The sequence below is a fragment of the Pantherophis guttatus genome, chromosome 2 (genome assembly GCF_059756535.1).
Source record: "Pantherophis guttatus breed Tessera chromosome 2, ASM5975653v1, whole genome shotgun sequence".
Taxonomy (NCBI): Eukaryota; Metazoa; Chordata; class Lepidosauria; order Squamata; family Colubridae; genus Pantherophis; species Pantherophis guttatus.
The window spans coordinates 292,477,912-292,499,573 of NC_142064.1; the positions used below are offsets into that span (position 1 = coordinate 292,477,912).

A 21,662-nucleotide genomic window follows, 5' to 3' on the forward strand; every position below is an offset into this window, starting at 1 on the left:
GTGAGGGGAGCCGAATGTCAAGTGGCAAATCATCCCTGGCCTGCTCTCGAGTTGCCATAAGCAAGGGGGATGAGAAATTGATGAAACAGCATGGCAGCCAAAGACAGATGCACATTCCAGACTTATCTCTCTCAAGGCTGCATCCCAGGGTTACCCACAGCAGTTGGAGGGGAGGGATCTCTACAACCCGCAAAATTGCTCCGTTGGCAGATGTGATTGATGACACACCCTTGGGAGAGGGGGGAAGCAGGGTCATGACTGGGGCGTAAATTATGTAGGGTCAGAGCTGTCTTCACTTGGGAACGTGCGGACATGAAGCTCCTAATCAATAACTGGATTTCTTTGGAAGCTTGGCTCGAGGCTCATGATTTAATGAGGGCATCCGTCAGAACCCTGAGACTCTCCTCTTTTGCAATTTCCCAATACTTGGAAAAATTCTGGGCAAGATTTTAGCGTTTGTGTCTGCTTTTGTTTTTGATTGCAATACTTTTTCAGGTCTCTGTAAGGAAAAGTTGCCCAAAATCCAAAAATTGTTTTTTTTTTTAAAAAAAAAAGAACAATTAAAGAATTTAAAAAAACCACCTATAACTCTTAGGAGAGGTTGAGATGAGGGAAGAAGAGGAGAAACTCACCTGCAGGAGGTTGGATGGGAATTGCTGGAAGGAGAAAAAGACCCAATCAGGACCCTTCATGGGCTGGAGGACTCAGGGGAACCCCCTCCCCATCGATAGCCCATAATAGGTTGCATTGTCTTCACTTATAGCCCCTCCAAGAACAGAAGTTCCCATAAACATTCCCCAAGGGGCCCCTCTTGGCCACCTGCTAAGCTTGAGGAGAGGCCTCCCCTAGAGGGTCCCCTCCCCACCACCTCTCCTCCAGCCCCCCAGACTCACCTTTCTTGCTCTTCAGGTAGGAGAAGAGCCCCACAGCCAGGAAGGCCACTCCTATCACGGCCCCCATGATCCCCGTCCAGAGTTTGCTCCTGGCAGAGCTGGAGGAACGGGGCTCTGGGGAAGGAGAAGGAGCCTCACCTGAGCAGGAGGATCAGGCCCACCTTCCCCCAGGAGGGTCCATTCCAGCTCCCCCAACAGGGAGGGTCTTTCTCCCATCTCAGGGCAGGATGGGAGTTCCCAGACCAGGAGGGAAGAAAGGGGAGGGGAGGGGCTCTTACCCCACTGGACGGTGATGGGGGCCTCCAGGCTGGCATGCCCCACCTTGCAAGTGTAGACATCCCCCCGTTGGGGCTGGGTCTCCAGCATCACCTGGAGCTGGTAGGTCCAGTCTCCGTTCTGGAGCTCCTCCCCAAAGGCCACGCCCTCCTCCTCCGGCCACCCATTCTTCAGCCACTGGACCTCGATCTCCACGGGGTAAAAGCCGGTCGCGGTGCAGAGGAGGATGGTGTTGGGGGAAGAGGGCTCCATCTTGGTGGGGGAGATGGAGACGGTGGGCTTGGCTGGAGGGAAGGAGGGGAAGGAGGCACATGAGAGGCACAACAGGAAAGAAACGACGCAGAAGACGGGAAGGACTGACGCAGCACGAGTTGGATGATTCTTGGGATCTCGTTGAAAATGAAACCAGATTTTTAATTAGGTGTAATACCACAACATTTGTTTGTTTGTTTGTTTAGTAAGTTTAGTTATTTATTAAATTTATTTGCCAAAGTGGCCACAACTAACCCAAAGTCTTACAGACGCTCTCCTAGCCGTGACTGCCACCTGCTCTCCGGGAGTCCAGGAGAATCTCCAGAATTGCCAACTGGGTCTCTGGGACAATGCAGCTCCACCCAGAAGGAAGTTGGTTAAAGTCCCCCATCTTGGGGCTCCCAACACCCAAAGCCCTTTGGCCTTTCCAGGGTTCAGCCGAAGCCCCTAATCCCCCACTCAGCCCCTCCCCCCACAGCCTCCAGGACCCTCGAGGGGGCAGCCTCAGCATCTCCTGGGTCCCCAGAGGTGGAGATGAAACCTTATCACATCAGCAGACGGAGGAGACCTCCAGCCCTGGTGACGGATGGCCTCACCCAGCGGCTTCATGCGGAGGTTATAGAGGAGAGGAGAGAGGACGGAGCCAAACGCCTCTGAGCAGCCCTGAAGCTTGACAAGAGAAAGAAAGAAAGAAAAAGAGAAAGAGAAAGAGAGCAAGAGGAGAGGGGAGAGGAGAGAGGAGAGGAGAGGAGAGGAGAAGAGAAGAGAAGAGAAGAGAAGAGAAGAGAAGAGAAGAGAAGAGAAGAGAAGAGAAGAGAAGAGAAGAGAAGATCTTTGTCCCAATTTTCTTCGGTGTTTCAATCACTTTTCAAAAAGTTTTATTTGGAGAGAGAAAATTTCTCCTTCCACTTTCCCTTTTCTCCCTTTAGGATCCACAAGATGCAGAAATAAACAAAAAAATCAGCAGAAGATTTCAGGGGGAAAAAGTGCAAAATGTCATGTGGCTGCAACCCCCCCCCAATTTTAGGCAGCCTCAACAGAAAGAGGCATTTTGAAGGAAAGGGCAAAGGAGCCCAATGGGGGGGGCAGCCCTTTGCTCCCCATAACTGCCAGAATCCCCTGAAGGAAAAGTTTCTCCCCCATTGAAGATGAGAGACCCTGGATCCCCCCTTCAGAGCAGGAAGGGCAGAAGAGGTTTTGGGGGATCTCATGATCTCTCTCTCGAGGATCCTTCCTGGGGGGGCTTTGGGGGGATTCAGAGGGAGACCCACCCCAGACCAGGCTCTGCCTGCACCCAGCCGGCCTCCTTCCCAGCCGCAGGATCCGGCCATTCCTGGGGAAGGAGGTGGGGAGGGGTCCCTCTGACTCCCAGAGGGAAGCTTCTGCCCTGGATGAGGGGGGCAGGGAGTGGGGAAGGGATCCAGAGGGGATCTGGGATCTGGATCTCCTCCTTCAGCAAATGCTCCAACTGGCACACCTCTTGGATGGATTAATGGGGGGGGGTTTAGTCTGGATGAGCCCCCCAAGAGAGTTGACAATAGATCCATTCCAGCCCAGAGTCCTTTGCTAACCATTTTGTTTTCTGTTGAGGGATTTTCTTTTTTTTTTTTTATTGAAAAGTTTTACAAAAAGTTTACATATTTCCCCCCCCCTTCCCTACCTCAACCTCCCCCCTCCACCCCTCCCCTTCCCAGAACAAATTACAGGGTATAAACTTCAACAATCATAATCAATCCTAGTCTAAATAATTATGACATTCCACATCTCTTGTTCCTTCAATTCCCTAATTACCCGCCTAGCTTTATTACTTAAAGACACACTAAATATCTATATAATCATTCATAACCTATCTGCAATTTCTTATTCCAGTATTTATTTTGAATATAATCTATCCATCTTCTCCAGTCTCTTAAATATCTTTCATTTGAATGATCCTTCAAATACGCCGAGATTTTTGCCATTTCCGCTAGGTTTGTAACTTCCATTGTCCACTCTTGGATTGTAGGTAAATCTTGCTTCTTCCAATATTGTGCCACCAACAGTCTTGCTGCAGTTATTAAATTCAAAATCAATTTGGTCTCTATAACTGTACAATCCGTAATTTGTCCATTTAATAGACAAATAGAGACCTCTTGATTTAAAACAGCAGGAGGACAAAGTACATTTTATCTGCCCCACATCATGTCATTCAAGATTTCTTTTTGATATCAAGCTTGATGCCTAATGTAGTAAAATAGGACACAGATCTACCTTTCATTTTTGATTGCGCATCCATAGAACTGATGCTCATTTTGGGACATTTTGCATAAAAATATTAGCGAAAGATGGGAAGTTGATGCTCCTTTGCTGGGGTCCATTGAACAAGAAACAAGACTCAGATGTGATTTTTCCCAGAGAAATGGAGGCTGAACTAATTCTGGGGAGAGTTGACCGAAGGATGAGAGCCTCTCCTGTCCCTGAACCACGTAGGTAGGAAGGGAGGAAAAGAGGAGGGGAGGATGGGCTTTGGAGTCTTTGGGCAGCTGATGAAGCTCCTTTCCCTGAAGGGAAAATCCCCCCAGAGACCCCCAAAAGGAGGGAGGAGGGAGGGAGGCCCTGAGAGGCCCACAAAAGAGACACACTCACAACACCAACACAATTGGCACTTGGGGCACTTTCGGAGGTTCTCAAAAATCGCTAGAGAAATGAATAAAAGTGGTGAAATATCTATATTAAATATTATTGGAATGAGAATTATTTCAAGTACTGTGCCAGATGACAAGAATGTTGGGCTGTTTGTAGGGGAAAAATGAACTTTAAATATCGTCCAGAAACAAATTATATAGCTGAATATTATTATCTCCATGAAAATATCCTGTTTGGTAGTAAAAAACATTTCCAAATGCATCTTATGTGGCAGGTGAAAATCCTCCCAGGTTTGCAGGGAAGAATTTAGGAGTGAAAGTGAGTTTTGCCTCCAGACTGAATATGTGAAGAGCAAAATCTCTGTTGGTTCCCCTAAAATATTTAATAATTTCCGGAAGGAGCAAATGCTCCAAGAGGCTTTTCTCTCTTAGGATCTGGAGGTTTTCCTCTTATGGAAGAAAGATCTTATTGGATTCTATGGTGAGACGTTATTTTTGGAGAATCTCTGGAGTCACAATGGGAACATTAAACTTAACCAGTTCTTAAGTAATGATGCTTTCAAGACTTTTCTGATTCTAATAAAGGAATATAATTAAATATTCCTTTATATAATATAATATAAAGGAATGAACTTATAAATAAATATTTAGAAGAAAGGAGAGTTATGAAAATTTCTAGTGATCAAAAGGAAAGAACGAGTTTACCAATAACAGCTGAGGAGATTATTGCTGCTATCAAACAACTGAAAACAGCTAAAGCTCCAGGAACGGATGGTTTAACTGCGGTGTATTATAAAACTTTACAAGTAGAAATGATTGAACATCTTAAAGATTTATTTTGTAGCATACAACAAGGGGGTAAAATACCCCCTTCATGGAAAGCAGCTTTTATCTCTGATACCGAAAGAGGAGGCAGGCTCTACAAAACCGGAAAATTTTAGACCAATATCTCTCCTGAATACGGATTATAAAATTTTTGCGAAAGTATTAGCCAACAGATTAATGCCAGTTATTCAAGAGGTGATTCATCATGATCAAGCAGGATTTATAGAAGGCAGATACATGAAGGACAATGTGAGGCAAATTATAGATTTATTGGAATATCTTGAGAAGAATAAACAGACCTCTGCAGTGCTGGTGTTTTTGGATGCGGAGAAGGCCTTTGATTGAGTGAACTGGAACTTTCTATTAAACACTTTAAGAAAGATGAACTTTGGGGAGCAGTTTGTGCAGGCGGTTTCAGCAATTTATCAAGAGCAAACGGCACAAATTATCATTAATGGAAGCTTAACCACAAACTTCAGTATAGAAAAAGGCACAAGACAAGGTTGTCCGTTATCCCCGTTGTTGTTTATTCTAACTCTAGAAGTCTTGTTGAATACAATACAGGATTCGAGTACTTTGAAGGGAATAGTGATAAGGCAAGAGGATTACAGAACAAGGGCATTTGCAGATGATCTGGTTGTTACCCTATGGAATCCGATGGCCGATGGAATCAATAATCCAGATGAAAGACATTATAGAAGAATATGGTATGGTATCAGGATTTAGACTGAATCAGAAAAAAACCAAGATGATAGTTAAAAATATGACAATTGATCAAAAGAAGGAACTGGAAAGGAAGGCAGGCTTTGAAATAGTACCAAAGGTGAGATATCTAGGAGTTCAAGTTGCAGATTCAAATATAAAATGGTTCCAAAACAATTATGAGGTGTTGTGGCGAAAGGTACAAAAGGATATGGAAACCTGGAAAAAACTGCAGCTGTCTCTACTTGGAAGAATAGCAGCAGTTAAAATGAATGTTCTACCTAGATTTTTATTTTTGTTTCAAATGATTCCGGTGCTTAAAAGTGATAAACAGTTGATGGAATGGCAAAAAGGAGTGAATAAGTTTGTTTGGAATGAGAAAAAGCCAAGAGTGAAATTGAAAATTATGCAAGATGTTCGTGAAAGGGGTGGTCTTAAACTTCCAAACCTGCGATTGTATTATGAAGCAGCAGCGTTGACACAAGCAAGTGACTGGTTTGGAAGAACAAAGACTGGAATATTGAATATAGAAAGTCATGATCTTGAATTTGGTTGGCATGCATATTTATTCTATGAAAATACAGTGGATAAATATTCAACAGCCATATGCTTAGAAACTCCTTGATGAGAGTATGGAAGAAGCACCGGTTCAAATGGGATTATAAAATACCGTTGTGGTTGGATCTTGGCCATATTATACGGAATATAAATATAAACTTACTCGGGGGGTTTTTATACAAAGAAGTACTTTTTAATGATGGGGGCAAATGGCAACTAAAGACATTAAACACACTGTTGGAAGAAGGGATTAATGTAACTTGGTTACAGTATAATCAACTTCAACTGAGATGGAGAGAAGATCAAAAAACTGGTTTAATGTTGCATGAAGAAGAATCGGTTAGACAGATAAAAGAGAAAGGCCCAATGCATATTAAAAGGTTATATAATGTTTTGTTAGAAAGGGATTCAGAAACTGAATTGGTTAAAGATTGCATGATTAAGTGGGCACAGAATTTTGCAGAACCAGTGATGCTGGAAACATGGGAAAAAATATGGGTTCAGAATGTTAAATTTACGCAGTCACAGAACTTGAGGGAAAATTTTTATAAAATGTTTTATAGGTGGCATTTAGATCCTAAGAAATTGTCATGCATGTAGCCTAATGTTCATCCAAAATGTTGGAGATGTGATTGTTTGGATGCTACATATTATCATATATGGTGGACTTGCAAGAAAGTGAAGGCTTTCTGGATAAAAATTTGGTGGGTCATGCAAAATGTTCTGAAGAAAAAACTCCAATTTTCTCCTCAATTGTTTTTGTTGGGTATAGTTAAGGGTTTTTCAATGGGTGAAACAAAATTGATGTTGTACATGGTGACAGCAGCTAGCTTACTGATTGGTCAATATTGGAAAAGGGATGTCTTGCCTACTATTGATAAATGGACTTTGAAGGTGGCCAGTTTTGCAGAAATGGCGAAGATATCAGCATACCTAAAAGACCGGACTCAAGAGACTTATGCATGGGAGTGGAAGAAATGGATAGATTATGTGCAGAATAAATATCAAACTAGGAAGTATCAGATAGCTTTTAGTTGAATGTTGTGTAGAAATGTATAGTACACAGGGGGGAGAATAGAAGGGAGGTAAGGTATGATGTAATATGATGTGGATTTGGATTTCACCTTGGGGAAGTCGTGGGAGGAGGGGAGGGCTAGGGAGGGTTAGGGAGGGAAAGGGGGGGGAATGAGAAAATTTGTATTTGTAAAACTTTTTCAATTAAAAAAAAAAGGAATATAATTTCCCTGGAAAGGCCGAATGGCAACAAGGGCAGCTAAAATCCTTGATTGGCCTCTGAAACCCCATCAGTCGGTAGAAATATAGAAGATTTTTATTAGACAAAGAAATAAAATGAGAAAAAGGAATGTAGGCAACACTGAAGGAATCTGGAAGAGAGAAGGAAAGAATCGGAGGCTTCAGGGCTGAATGGAGGCCCAATTTCTTTCTTATGACCCCAAATTCAGTTTTAAGGTCTGTGGGTGTTTTTGGACTCTCTCCCCCAAATCAGGAGCCTCCCCAGGAAGGAAGATGGAAGTGATCAGGATTCCTATCATTGGGGTTTTTACATCTCGATTTAAGCATTGAATCGTGATGACCAATTCTAGGCTGCTTCCATTACTCATTTCTTTCTTTATTGGATTGAAAAGCTGCTGGACTGGAAATGACTCTGAATGAATAAAGATGAAAGAAAAGCAGGAGATCCATAGAAAGGGGTCGACAGGGGAAAAAGTGTCCACTAATTCTTTTTTTTATTTTGGGTAAAATGAAACCCACATTTTTTTATCCCAAAGTGCCCAAAAGCAGCATTTCTGGAGCAGAGGAAGAGAGGGAGGGGCTTCTGGGTGGGAAGAGGGAGGGAGACGGGAGGTTCCTGAATAGGATAGAAATGAATCAGGGATAGAGAGAAATATATATGTAGATACAGGGAGTCCTCGACTTAGGACCACAATTGAGCCCAAGATTTCTGTTGCTAAGTGAGACCTTTGTTCAATGAATTTTGCCCCATGTTACGACCTTTTTTGCCACAGTCATGAAGTGAATCACTGCAGTTGTTAAATGAGTAACAGGGTTGTTAAGTGAATCCAGCTTCCCCACGGACTTTAGTTTAGTTTAGTTTAGTTTATTGGATTTATATACTGCCCTACTTCCCGGGTGGTGAACAGCCACAAAATAAAACACATAAATACAAAAATTTAAAAGCAGAATAAAACCAAATTAAACAATTTGGCCCAAGAACAGATTTAAAACAGGCCAGTAATTTAAAACAGATTAAGATTTACATTAAAAAGAAAAAGGGGGAAAAAGATTAGGCTAGGCCAGCTTGATGGAATAGAGAGGTCTTGAGAGCGCGACGGAAGGTGCGCAGGTCCGGGATCCTCCGCATCTCCGGGGGGAGCTCGTTCCAGATAGTAGGTGCCCCCACAGAGAAGGCCCTCCCCCTGGGGGCCGCCAGTCGACACTGTTTGGCCGACGACTTTGCTTATCAGAAGGTCGCAAAAGGGGATCAAGTGAACCTGGGACGCTGTGACCGTCACAAGTACGAGTCCGATGCCAAGCATCTGGATTTTGATCACGTGACCCTGGGGAGGCTGCAACAGTCGTAAGTGTGAAAAACAGTCATAAGTCATTTTTTTTCCACTTCTGTGGTAACTTTCAATGGTCATTAAACGAACTCTTGTTAAGTGGAGGACTGCCTCTATTGAGCAGGGGAGAGAGAGAGAGAGAAACATCTGGCTGGATTCCCCCCACCTGCCCCCCCCCCAAAATATATCTGGATGGATTTTCTTGGGGGGGGGGATGGATCAAAGGGATCCCAGATTCCAGAGAGGAGGAGAGTTTGGAGGCTGGGAAGAAGATTTTGTCCATCTGAAAGTGCAGAATAAATAAATAAATGAGGAGCAAAATCTCCATCCGGGAGGATCCCAAGGAATGACAGGAAAGGAAAGGGGGGGTTCTGGTGTCCCCCTCCCAGGGAAGAGGCCCCTCCCCCCCAGACTCACTTCTCCGGCCAATCGCCCGCTCCTCCCTCTTGGGCGCCTGGTAGCTGTACACCCCGTAGTTGTACCGGCAGAAGGAATCCACTCCGGCCTTCAGGTACTGCAGGCGCTGCTCATCCCTGTTCCACCTGTCCACATCGGGCTGCCCCAATGGAGTGACGGCCACGAACTTCCCGAGGTCGCTGTCGAAGTAGTCGATCTCCTGCCGGTCGTAGAAGCTCCTGTACAGGTATCTCACCCGCTGCGTCCCGTTGAGGAAGCGGCACTCGCCCTTCTCCTGGTACAGGAAATGGGCTGCAAGGGGGAGGGGGAGGAAGGCTGTCAGGAGGGACTCCAGGACCCATCAGCCACTGGGAGAGGAGGGGGGATCTATGCGGGAAGGGGGAGGGGTGGGGGACGTTCCGAGAGAGACTGGTGGAAGACGCCCCCTGGAGGAGGGAGCGGGAACTCTCTCAGTCCCAGAGAGGAAGGGAGGCTTCCTGGGGGGGGGGTCTGGAGGGGGGAGGGGAGGAAATAGGGGGAGGGGTGGGAAAAGGCAGGCAGAAGCTCAACCTGTCCAGCAATCCCATTCACTCTCTGCAGGGAAGGTTGGATCTCAAGGGGCAGGAATGAGGGGGGGGGGCTGGAGGGAAAGTAGTTTCCATCCCCCCCTCTCTCTTCCTTTGGGAGGGGATCTGGGCAGGGGGCACAATGAGGACATCTAGACCGACTCTCCCGGGGTCTCCCCCCTTTCTTCTTCCCCCGAATTTTCAGCCCAGCTCCCTCCCTTTGGGGGACTCCTGATTCCTCTACTCCTCCCCAAAAAGAGCCTCTCAAAGGGAGGGTCTCCTGCCCCTCCTTCTCCCTCCCCTCCTTCCCCCTCCCTTCCCCCTCCCCTCCACGGGGATTATGGGGGTTCTTGGTCTCCTCCCCAAATTCAGGGTCTCTCCCAGAAGGGCCCGAAGCCCCCCTCTTGCCTGTCCTTCAAAGCCTCAAATCTGAGATTGAGAAGAAAAAGTGAAGTTTCTGAAGAAGCCCAAAGACTTTTGCTCAAATGCCTCTTTTCCCTTCTGGGGATTCAGGGCTGAAAATGCCTCAGTTTCCCTCTTTCGCTTTTCCTCCCTTCCTCTTTCCCTGCAGCCCCCTCCCACCCAGGCACAGGAGAGGCCGCGACCCCCACCTGGGCTACATGGGGGGAGGGTTAGGATTAGGGTCCCTCTCCGTCCTCCTGGGGGGGGGGATGTGGGGAGGAAGGGGGAGGAGACCACGCAGAGATCGAGGCTGCTGGAGGCTTCCTTCCCCCTTCCCAGCCCCCTCCTCCCCCGCCCAGCCCCCTCCTTACCGGGGGTCTCCTTCCCCCCTTCGCTCCCGGGGATCCGGGCCAGCGCCCCCAGCAGCAGCATCAGGGGGAGCCCAGCCAAAGCCATGGAGGCTCCCCACAAGCGCCCCAAAGGGGGGAGAAAGACGCTCCCAGCCCCAGAGGAGGAATCGGAGGGTCTGGAGGGGGGGAGGAGTTTTCCTCGGACTTCGGAAGAGGGAGAGTCCAGAAAGAGCAGGAGGACCAATGGGAATCCTCCCTTCTGCAGCGTCATCGGTCTCCGGGCAGAGCCTCCCTTGACTTCGCCCGATGCAGGAGATAGTTCCGAGCAGAGAGAGAAGCGGAGAAAGGGGGGAGGGGAATCCCTTCAGTCTTGGGGGGCTGCAATCTGGGGGGTCTTTCATGCCAGCTCCGTCTTCCTTTTGCCCCCTCCCCATGATTCTCCTCCACTCTCCCTTTCTCTGGGCGCCTGGACTGGAGGGGCGGACTAGATGCCCTTTGAGTTCCCACAGTGCCCAGAAGGAGCCTAAGGTGGAGCTGCCGAGAGTCCAGGAGGGCAAAGTGGATCCAGAGCTCGAGGGGTCCTTCGGGGCTCAGAAGGGGAGGAGGGACCCCCAGCAGCTGCCCTGGATGACAAGGGGGGAGGGGCAGCCCCACAGCCAGCCGGGACTTGGGGGTCACCCGCTCCCCCCAATCCGAAGGGAAGCCAGGAAAACCCTCAGCTGACAGTCCAGGCAGGAAGAGGCGGAGGGGATCTGCAGGGATCCCTCCTAATCCAGCCGGATCCTCTCCCCAGCCCCTCCCCCTTCACGGGGGAATCTCCGCAGGGATCTCTTGGCTTTACAAGAGAAACGGCGTTTTCCCTTCCTTGAAACACGCGTCTCCCCTGCACCTCCTTCCGATTCCCCAACCCCAAATGGGTAGGACTCTCCCTCTTCCTTCCTTCCTTCCTTTCTGTGGGTGGGGATCCCCCTTTTCCTTGCAAAGCAGCCCCGGATGAAGATCCCGGAATGAAGTTCGGCCGTTTCTCCTCCGCTTCCCGCTCCTTTCCTCGGAGAACGTCCACATCTTCGCCATAATGCACAACAATCTTTACTTTCAGCAGAAAAAATATATAAAGTAACATTTTGGAAGAAATTTTGCCATCTGATTGTAGGAAGTTAGCACCCACCCCTTTCCTGGAAGAGTGAGATATTTTAGGAAATATGAAAAAGGCAGAATATTATATTTCCCTGGATGAGAAATATGAGAAGCATATTTTACAGACAAAGCAGCTCCCACCTTCCTGCCCCCCACCCTTTGTCAATGGGCCATTAAGGCCTGGGCCAGTCTCCTCTACATAACAAAGATCTGCCTCCTTCAGGCAGAGCCATAGTAGGAATTGCCCAAGATCCAACAAAGATAGGATTAGCCCTCTACACAATAGCAGCAGAAACTCACCACATGTGACCTGGGAAGCACATGTGACCATCAGCCAGCAAGGCCCCCACCCCCTGGGAGTCTGACAACCAATCAGAGTACTCTTTCGGGGCCCCAAGAAATGCAAAGCCAGAGAGAGCATAAAAACCGGAGGATTTACTGTATCCAGGGCCGGATTTTCCTATAGGCTAACTAGGCTTCGGCCTAGGGCCTCAAGATCAAGAGGGGCCTACACAGTGGTGGGATTCTGGGGATTTTTAGCAATTTGTCCCGCGTCCCGCGGCGTTTCAAAAAAGTCCCGATTTTTCATTCTGCCTCCTCAGTCCCGCTGCCTCTTGAGCCCCAGCTGATGGCTAGAAGAAAAAAAAACTGTTTAAACTCTTGCCCGGGCTTCAAAGGGCTGCCCTACAGGCAATCAGTGTAAAGAGTTCCTGAAGCAGTTTTTTTTCCCCCTAGCTAAGCTGCAGAAACGAAACCGAAACCAGGATCTTTGGTGCAACGTGACAAAATGAGGCAGAGAGAGATTTATTTTTATTTTTATTTTTCCTCCCCAAAAAAGGTAGGTGAAAAACTGCAAACAATGGGAAATTTAGGAGGAGAGTTCAAGATTTTAAAACACAAAAGAAAAAAAAGCTGTATTTAACTAGGGAATTGTAATAATTGAGATACTATTAATTGTATATTGTGTTGAAAGCAGAAATGGTTAAGTTGTGGTTCAGAGGAATATATGGGGGAAATTATTTGGTTTATTATTATTGATAAATATAATTAATTGATTTGTAAGAAATAGGATTGCAGGGAAATAATTGGAATATTCATGTTCATATTGATTAATATACAAAAAAGATAGTTTTATAACTAATTGATTTATATTAAAATGTTGAATTTGTATTAAACAACTGTATTACATAATTACATAATTAAACAATGTGAGGATGGATATAAAAATAGATGACAATGGAAAGGGGTATAATATAGAATAGAAGGGAAAAATTGAATTTGATTAAGATTAGAGATGAGGATGAAGGGTAATATTGGTTTTTTTTAAAAAATAGATGAGGAATAAATATGGCAAAAAGGAAATATAGAAATTGTAAATTTAATTGAAGTGACTGAACACTGTTTAAATTTGTGAACCAGCCAAATACTCTGTTCAAAGAAAATAAATTGTATGTTTGTATGTGTGTTTCTAATTACTGCTATTTATTCATATTTGTTCTCTTTTATTCTTTAAAGTTTAACCATTCATTCTTTATCTTAATATCTTTATATTTGTTTGGGGTTGGCTTTCTTCCCTTTCATCTTTTTTATTGTATAGCAATCTTTCTCCTCAAACCTACCACCTCTCTCTTTTCTTTCCTTCTTACTTTCTCTTTCCCCCACCCTCTTTTTCTCCTCCCTACTTCCTCTTCCTTTCTCCTTCTCCTCCTCTCTTCCTCCCTCTCTTACCCTCCCTCCTACTCTAATTTCCCTTCCTTTCCTTCATCCCTCTCTATTGCTGTAATCCTTTAATGCATATGGACTACTCAGAGGGCTGAAAAAGTTATTTTTGACTGGTCCTCGCACTTTTGACCAGTCCTCGAACTTACGACTGTCCTCACATTTTACGTTTTTGCCCTATCTTGTCATCATGGTGAAGAAAAGCAGTTGTGAAATGAGTGACATGGTTGTTAAGAAAGCTGCACGGGCATAAATGTGAGAATGGTCATAAGTGTGAGGACCGGTCAAAAGTGCGAGGCCCAGTCAGAAATGACTTTTTTCAGCCCTCTGAAAAAAGTCTATGCACATAGCCACGCCCACCCGGTCACATGACGAGCTACCCACGCCTACACAGTCACGTGACCAGCTAGCCACGCCCACCCAGTCACATGATTGCCAAGCCACACCCCCAACTAAGCCACGCCCACAGAACCTGTTGTTAAAAAATTGAATCCCACCACTGGTGAAAGGGCCTCATAAGTGGAATAGCCTAGGGCCTCTTTTCATCTAAATCCGGCCCTGACTGTATCTGCCCTTTTCTGTTCAGGAACTCAAGCCATGTGATCCTGTCCACCATTAAACCATCTTTCCAAGCAGCCTCCATGTCTCCAGTGTCTGTTTCCCCACTTGGAGCAGAACCCAGAAGGATGTTTCTTCCAACGTGATTGTGCAGATCCTGATGAGATTTGGATATTTTGGCTGTGGGACAGGAAGGCCCCTAAAACAAAAGGCTCCTTTTTATGATGTTTCATGAAGATTATAAGGGCATCAAATGGAAAATAAAAGTCTTAGGGAAATGGGGAAGGGAAAGGAAGGGGAAGGAGAAGTGGGGGGGAAAGGGCAAAAGGAAAAAAGAGAGGAAAAAAACTTCTTCCCAGCACAATAAAATAGAAAGTGAAATTGTACCCTTGGTTTTTATTTCTTTTCTAAGTAAATATTAACCATTTCTATAACAACAAGTTAATTTAATCAGTAAATCCCAAAATTCCAGATTTTATTTTTTTTCTGCACAAAGTCCAGAAGTGGCTTCCAGGTAGGGTTAGGAATAAATCTATTCTTTCCTCTGGTCAAAAAGTTTTTTTCGCCATTTCTGCCACATTTTTCATTCCATCACTTTCTTTCCATTTTTGCACATAAGGAATTCTTGCTGCAGTCAGCATGTGCAGTAATAAAGTCATAAATTTATATTTCAAGTTCTTGTCCAGGAATCCAACAGATAAGCAGGGATCAGCACCAGACAAAGAGGAAGGCAGGAAACAAGAACTCCAATCGAGGCTCCATCCAGGAGGGAAAGACACCAACTCTGGCAGGGCGGAGAAACAGGCAGGAAACCCCCCTCGCCTTGGCCCTCAGGATCTTCCCTAGAGAGCCTCAGCCCTTCGACTTATACACCGCTTTATACGCTCCTTTTACAGCCCTCTCTAAGCGCTTGACAGAGTCAGCCTCTCCCCCCAACAATCTGGCTCCTCCTTTTACCCACCTCGGAAGAAGAGAAGTTTGAGCCGAGCCCTGAGCACCGTCAGGATCAAACTCCTGGCTGTGGGCAGAGTCTGCCTGGTGGACTAGATGCCCTTTGAGTTCCCGCAGTGCCCAGGGGGAATCCAGGCTGGGGCTGCTGAGACTCCAGGAGGGCAAAGAGGAGCCAGGCTCAATTTGGGGGGAGGGAGGGAGCCCCCAGCAGCACCTGGACTCTGCAGGGGGTGGGGATGAGCTGGTGACTGTGGACACACACACACACACACACTGACCCCTCCCCACATTTCCTGGCCCCCAGGTGAAACCCCCAGGGAAGCCTCTGACCTTTGACCCCCTTCCTTCCTGGTACAGGGGCTGCCGTAGGGGAGGTCTGACCCCCAGCGCTGTGGGGTTTAGGTCGGTTTGGGTTCCAGAATGGCTGCTGTTGAGCTCAATGGGGGCGGGGTGTTGAATCAGAAGGGGGGGGAAGAATCTCCCCCTGAAGGACTGCTGGAGCGGAGACTGTCGGGGTTCAGCCCAGAGTCTGGAGGGTCTCCGGCTGCTTCCTCTTTTATGGACAGTCCCAGCCTTTCTTCCCCCTCCCCCCACAAGCAGGAGGGGGCGGATGGGCAGAAAGCTTGGAGGGCAGGGCCGATGGGGAGAAGGAGACTCAAAGTCTGGAGGGGACCTTAGAGATCTTCTAGTCCAACCCCGTGGCCTCCAGGGATGCAGCCCCCCTCCTCCCCACACAATTCCTGGTTGGGGGCTGACGCTGTCTCACTCCAGGATCTGCTTGTGAGACTCCAGTGAGGGAGGGAGATCCCAAGGGCAGGAGTGGTCTTCCCTTCCAGGAAGGGTCGCAAGTGGAGTTTCCCCCCACCCAGAGCCCAGCCAAGACCCCCCCATCCCCCCTTCTCTTCCGGCCCAAGCCCAGAATTCAGGGAGGTCCCCCCCCCCCGTCTGAGCAGCGGCTCTTCCTCCGTCCCCCCCCCCAATTCTCAGCCAAAGGGCCCTCAAGACAGTTTTTCCTCCCTGGAAATTTTGAGGGTGTTTTTGTCCACAACTCCCTCCAACTTTTGTTCATACAAAATGTCTTTTGAAGAGAAATATTGTTTCCAAATAAATGCAGCTTTTCCCTCCTTTCCAAATCTCTGCCTTGATTTGAAATAAACCTTTAAGCTCCATAAATCTCAGAAACATTTTATATTATGAAGGAGCAGATTCTCCTTTCCTGCAGTTTCTTCTTTGCCAGGAAACTCAACGTTTTGCCTGCAAGGATTGTGAGAGAAAAGGGGATTTTAGGGGGAAAGGAATCAGTCCTGGGACTCCCAAGTCCTAAGAATCAGCCTCTGAGATGAATTTAGTTCTTCTGGAGGGGAGTTGGAGGAAACATTTTCCCAAAAGAAGAAGAAGAAAATCCATATCCACGGATATGATGTGTCAGAGGATCTGAGTGGATTTTCTTCCTTGTAAAAGATTTCAGGATTATTTAGGAAGGATGGACGGAGGGACAGTATATTAAACCAAACAATAAATTTATAATTTATAGAATAACCTGGAATTTTAATAGAAATCCTGGGGACTTCAGGGATCCTATTTCCTCCACTATAGGATTACAGCCTTTTAACCATCACATGTAGGGTTATTACAATGTTCATCTGTATGGTTTTTGGAACTGCAGTTACACGAAATTGCAAACATCAGCAATTCTCATCTTTGAGCAGTGTTTCTAGCATGTACAAGGACACAGGGTGAAACAATGTATAACCTGTAACATTTACCGCTTTCAGTGTATCTTGTGTAACTATCATTGTGTGTGAATACATGCATTTTCTCATGAAAACCAATGATGTAATTACTAACCAATTATTGTGCCTTGGAGATTTGTTAACCAATAATAAAGTAACACGCATAGTGAGAACTGAGAAACTTAGAAACTCCTCATAGGTGAGAACTGAGAAACTTAGAAACTATATAAGAATAATAAGAATAATTTATATTCTGATGCTCAATAAAGTTGCTGTTGATTCTGCTGTTGATTCTACTCTCAACTCTGCTATCCGTGGATGTTTTCCTTTCATACATCACACACATCTTCAGCCTCCGGGAAACGAATGAACATTTGGCGCCCGGAACAGGGACCCATATTTCGTCCGGCAAGGACAGGCGCGCCGTCTCGATCTTATCTCTTATAAGATTTTTGTAAGTATGGGCTCTTCGCTTTCTCAAGAACAAAGGAAGCATGTAGATGATTTACTTTATCTTCTTAAAAAGTCTGAACTTTCTGTTTCACAGAAGGCTCTTTATCGGCTGGTACGAGAAATTGCCTTAACTTGTTCTTTCTATCCTGATAGGGGTTCTTTGAAATTGTCAGATTGGGATAAGGTTGGCAAGGTTTTGCATTCTAATACAAGCTTAAAGGTAGATATTTTGCATGCTTGGCATCTATGTAGACATGCTATAGTAATGTTTGGTAGGAAGGAAGAGGAGTTTTCTTCTCCTTTAACACCTCCTTCTGAAGTTTTGATTTCTGATTCTAAAATACCTCCTTCTGACACTCTGCCTGAAAAGGAAGCTTTGACTTCTGATTCTAAAGCTGAAGTTTCTAAATCTGAAGTATTTCCTTCTGTTTCTTCTGATAAAGCTGAAGTTTCTAAATCTGACATTCTTCAATCTCCTGTAACTGTTTTAACTTCTGATTCTAAAGCTGAAGTTTCTAAATCTGAAGTATTTTCTTCTGCTTCTTCTAATATAGTAATACCTTCTGCTCCCTCTGACACTGAAATATCTTCTGCTCCTACTGACACTAAAATACCTTCTGCTACTACTGATCTTGAAAAAATTTTGAAGCCTCTTTCTGAGATTCTAAAACCTCCTTCTGATTCTTCTGTTCCTTCTGCTATTGAACAAAAGAATTTAAAATCTCCTTCTATTTCTTCTGATATTGAACAGAAGCTTTCTAACATTGAACTGAAACCTCCTCCTTCTAATAATGTTCTAAAGTCTCCTTTTCAAAAGATGGTTGAAAGTTGTAAGGCAGATGTTGCTATATCTGGGGAAGAGTTAGCTGAATTGTTGTCAGTATGTCCAGTGCAATATCAACCAGGACCACAAGATGGACAACAGATTGCAGAATGGGAAGGTTTGCCATTTCAAATTTTGCGAGAGTTGAAGAAGGCTATTTCTGCTTATGGAATTACGTAAATCTTCTCCCCCTTCCTCCTCCTCCCTCTCTTGTGCCTCCTCAGCCACAACAGGTAGCGCTGGGATCGATCTAATTACTCAAGAAGACTTGGATTTTAAATTTCCTTTAGAAGTTAAACTTGTTTCTTCTCAATACACTGGTCCTCTCCTTTCTGGATTAGTTGGTATTATTTTACCTCGCTCTTCTGCTCATAAAATAGGATGTTTTGTAGTTCCAGGAGTTATTGATTCTGATTACACTGGAGTTATTCTTATGCAAATTTGGGTTAATATTCCACAATTTCTTCCTAAAGGATCTTCTGTTGCACAACTTCTTTTTCTTCCTTATAAGGTACCTAATCCAGGTACTGGACAACGTGGTAATTCTGGCTTTGGTTCAACTCTTAATTCTATAGGACTTCTTCAGTCTATTAATTCTTTTAGACCACTTCTTAGTTTATATCTTAATAAACAACCTTTTCAAGGTCTACTAGACACAGGTGCCGATGTTACTGTCATCTCCCTTTTACAGTGGCCTGTGCAATGGCCTAAATGTGATGTTCATTCCTTGTGGGGCATTGGTGGGTCTACAACTGCTTGGCAAAGCATTCATCCTATAGTCATCACAACTTCTGCTGGTAAGTCTGTCTCTTTACATCCTTATATTTTAGATATTCATACTAACATCTGGGGCAGGGATCTTCTTTCTCTTCTAATGCTCATTTGATTCTAGATGATGGCATTTCCTCTTAAATGGCTTTGTTCTACACCTGTTTGGATTGAGCAATGGCCTTTATCTTCTGAAAAATTGATTGCTCTTCATTCCCTGGTACAGGAACAATTGATCTTCTTCCATTCCTATCTTACCTGAACTGAAAGTGCAATCTTCATATACTTTGGTCCAATGGCAAAAACTTTTAGGTACACTTAATTGGGCTCGTCCATATTTTCAAATTTCTACAGGAGAAATGTTACCTCTCTTTTCCTTGTTAAAAGGTTCTAAGCATCCTAATGATATGGTTTCTCTTACTGCTTTGCAAAAGAAATGTCTTCAAAACATTCTAAATAAACTTAAACTGAGATATGTTGATAGAATTGTCTCTATAGCTACTAAATTATGGTTAGCAATTCTTCCTACTTCACCTTTACCTACTGGTTGTCTTTATTCTCCTTTTACTGAAAAAACAATTCATATTCATGAATGGTTGAATTTGTCTGCTTCTCCTCCTAGAAATATTTTTCCTTATCAACAAGCCTTAGAATAATTGATCATGAAAGCACGACGAAGATCTTTGCAATTAATAGGTCATGATTTGGATGGTATTGCTTTCACTCGTACTAAACTTGAACATGAACATTTAATGACTGTTTCTGATTCCTATCAAATTGCTTTTTCTCAATATCTTGGTGATATTCAATATTCTTTACCTAAAGATCCTAGAATAGTTATTACAAATACATTAAATTTTTCATTTTCTTCTATTTTTACTCGTTCTCCTCTTTCTGAAGCTTTAACAGTGTTCACAGATGGATCACCTACTCGTGGTGTTGTGGTTTGGACGGATGGTCAACAATGGTTTTCTAAATTCACTTCTACTCAGACATCTGCCTAACGTTCTGAGTTGGCAGCTGTTATTTTGGCTCTGAGATTGTTTTCTGATCAGCCTATTAACTTAATTGTTGATACAAAATATGTCTTTCTTGCAATGCAATCTCTTCCTTATGCATATTGTTCTGTTTCTCTTGATGTCAATCTTTTGTCTTTATTTTTATCTTTAAAACATGTTTTGGAAGACCGTGTCTTTCCTTTATATGTTGAGCACATTAGGAGCCATACTCCTTTTCAAAATTCTTTGACTGAAGGAAACAGACAAGCTGATGAAACTCTAAAAGATGTCACAATTCTTTTTTCTGATCCTGTTGCTAGTCATTCATATTTTCATCAAAATGCTAAATCTTTGGCTAAACAATTTTCTGTTCCTATCTCCCAGGCTCGTGATATTGTTCGGGGATGTACTTCTTGTCAACAATTTGCAGTTCCTTTTCCTATGGGAGTAAATCCTCGAGGAACAAAAGCCAACCAAATTTGGCAAATGGATGTCACACAATTTGCTACTTTTAAGCCATACACATATTTACATGCAACAATTGACACATATTCTCATTTTTTATGGGTTACTGCTTCTAGACATGAACGCACTTCTGATGCAGTGTCTCATTGTCTTTCTGCTTTTTCTGTCATGGGAAGACCAAGTCAATTGAAAACTGACAATGGTCCAGCATATACTAGTAAGGAATTTACTTCTTTCTGTCAACAATGGAACGTTCAATTGATACATGGAATTCCTTACAATCCCCAAGGGCAAGCTATCATTGAGCGAGCTCATCGTACATTCAAAGCTACATTGACTAAATTAATAAAAACTGAATCTGGTCCATTCCATTTGCGAAAGATTCAAAATTTGATCTCTATTGCTTTGTATGCATGGAATTACTTAACATTTTTAGATTCCTTTTCAGAAATTCCAGTCAATTTACATTTTCATATTCAGGATCCTGTTTCACGACCTTTGGTACTCTATCGTCAACTTCCTGATCCGGCCTGGCGTGGACCTACAAAACTTATAACCTGGGGTCGTGGTTACGCTGCAATTGAAGATCTGCAAACGAAAAAAGCTGTGTGGATTCCAGGCCGATGTGTTCGTCCTTATCATGGAAAAACAAATGAAAACTCTCAAGTCACAACATCCTCCACTTTTGAATTGGGACCAATTTGAAGTTCAACAACGATTCAACAAGTCCTTTCTTATGTGCTGTTTTTTCCTTTGTTTTCTCTCTCTATTCTCTCCTAATTCTAAAGCTATTATTGATTTTCCCCTTAGTCCTAATCTTTGGATTCGTCATGCTCAATATATGTTTTTGATTCATGGTAATAATGTAACTTTATATTATGAACCTCCTATGGCTTTTGGTCAAGTTGCCTTTATTCCTAATTTAATTAAGTCTTCTGCTTTCATTGTTTCGCAACTTCAACATATTTCTTCTTCTTGGTTATTTTCTCCTTTTGCTTGGTTAACTGATTGGTTATATGATCTTGCTTGGTTAAAACAATTGTTTTTCTATGGTGTAATCGTACTTGCATTACTTATACTTTTTTGTTGTTGTCTGCAATGTATTCCTACATTTTTTGCAATGTTTCGTAAGTCACCTCAACCTACTTTAAATGTGATTCAATTGCGTACTCTTGATAAATTTCGTTTTCCTTCATTAAAATAAAAAGCGAGGAAATGTAGGGTTATTACAATGTTCATCTGTATGGTTTTTGGAACTGCAGTTACACGAAATTGCAAACATCAGCAATTCTCATCTTTGAGCAGTGTTTCTAGCATGTACAAGGACACAGGGTGAAACAATGTATAACCTGTAACATTTACCGCTTTCAGTGTATCTTGTGTAACTATCATTGTGTGTGAATACATGCATTTTCTCATGAAAACCAATGATGTAATTACTAACCAATTATTGTGCCTTGGAGATTTGTTAACCAATAATAAAGTAACACGCATAGTAGGTGAGAACTGAGAAACTTAGAAACTATATAAACTATGTCTGATGCTCAATAAAGTTGCTGTTGATTCTGCTGTTGATTCTACTCTCAACTCTGCTATCCGTGGATGTTTTCCTTTCATACATCACACACATC

General features: G+C 44.1%; 2 protein-coding genes and 1 long non-coding RNA gene across 3 annotated transcripts in view; 1 reads left to right on the forward strand and 2 right to left on the reverse strand.

The window, feature by feature from the left end:
- The window catches only part of LOC148116184 (H-2 class II histocompatibility antigen, E-S beta chain-like), a 93,431-nt gene that overhangs the window by 18,022 nt on the left and 53,747 nt on the right, over positions 1-21,662 (reverse strand). The window lies entirely within an intron of this gene.
- Positions 823-10,637, reverse strand: LOC148116186 (H-2 class II histocompatibility antigen, E-S beta chain-like). Its single transcript, XM_087888761.1, has 4 exons — positions 10,448-10,637; positions 9,130-9,420; positions 1,172-1,558; positions 823-1,007 (listed from the first exon to the last, which is right to left on the reverse strand). The coding sequence occupies exons 1-4, from the start codon at positions 10,530-10,532 to the stop codon at positions 823-825; spliced, it is 948 nt and encodes a 315-aa protein (XP_087744887.1). The 5' UTR covers positions 10,533-10,637.
- LOC148116187 (uncharacterized) lies at positions 16,734-21,618 on the forward strand. The gene is made up of 2 exons (XR_015732725.1): positions 16,734-18,597; positions 20,512-21,618. It is a non-coding gene; the product is annotated as an uncharacterized LOC148116187 (long non-coding RNA).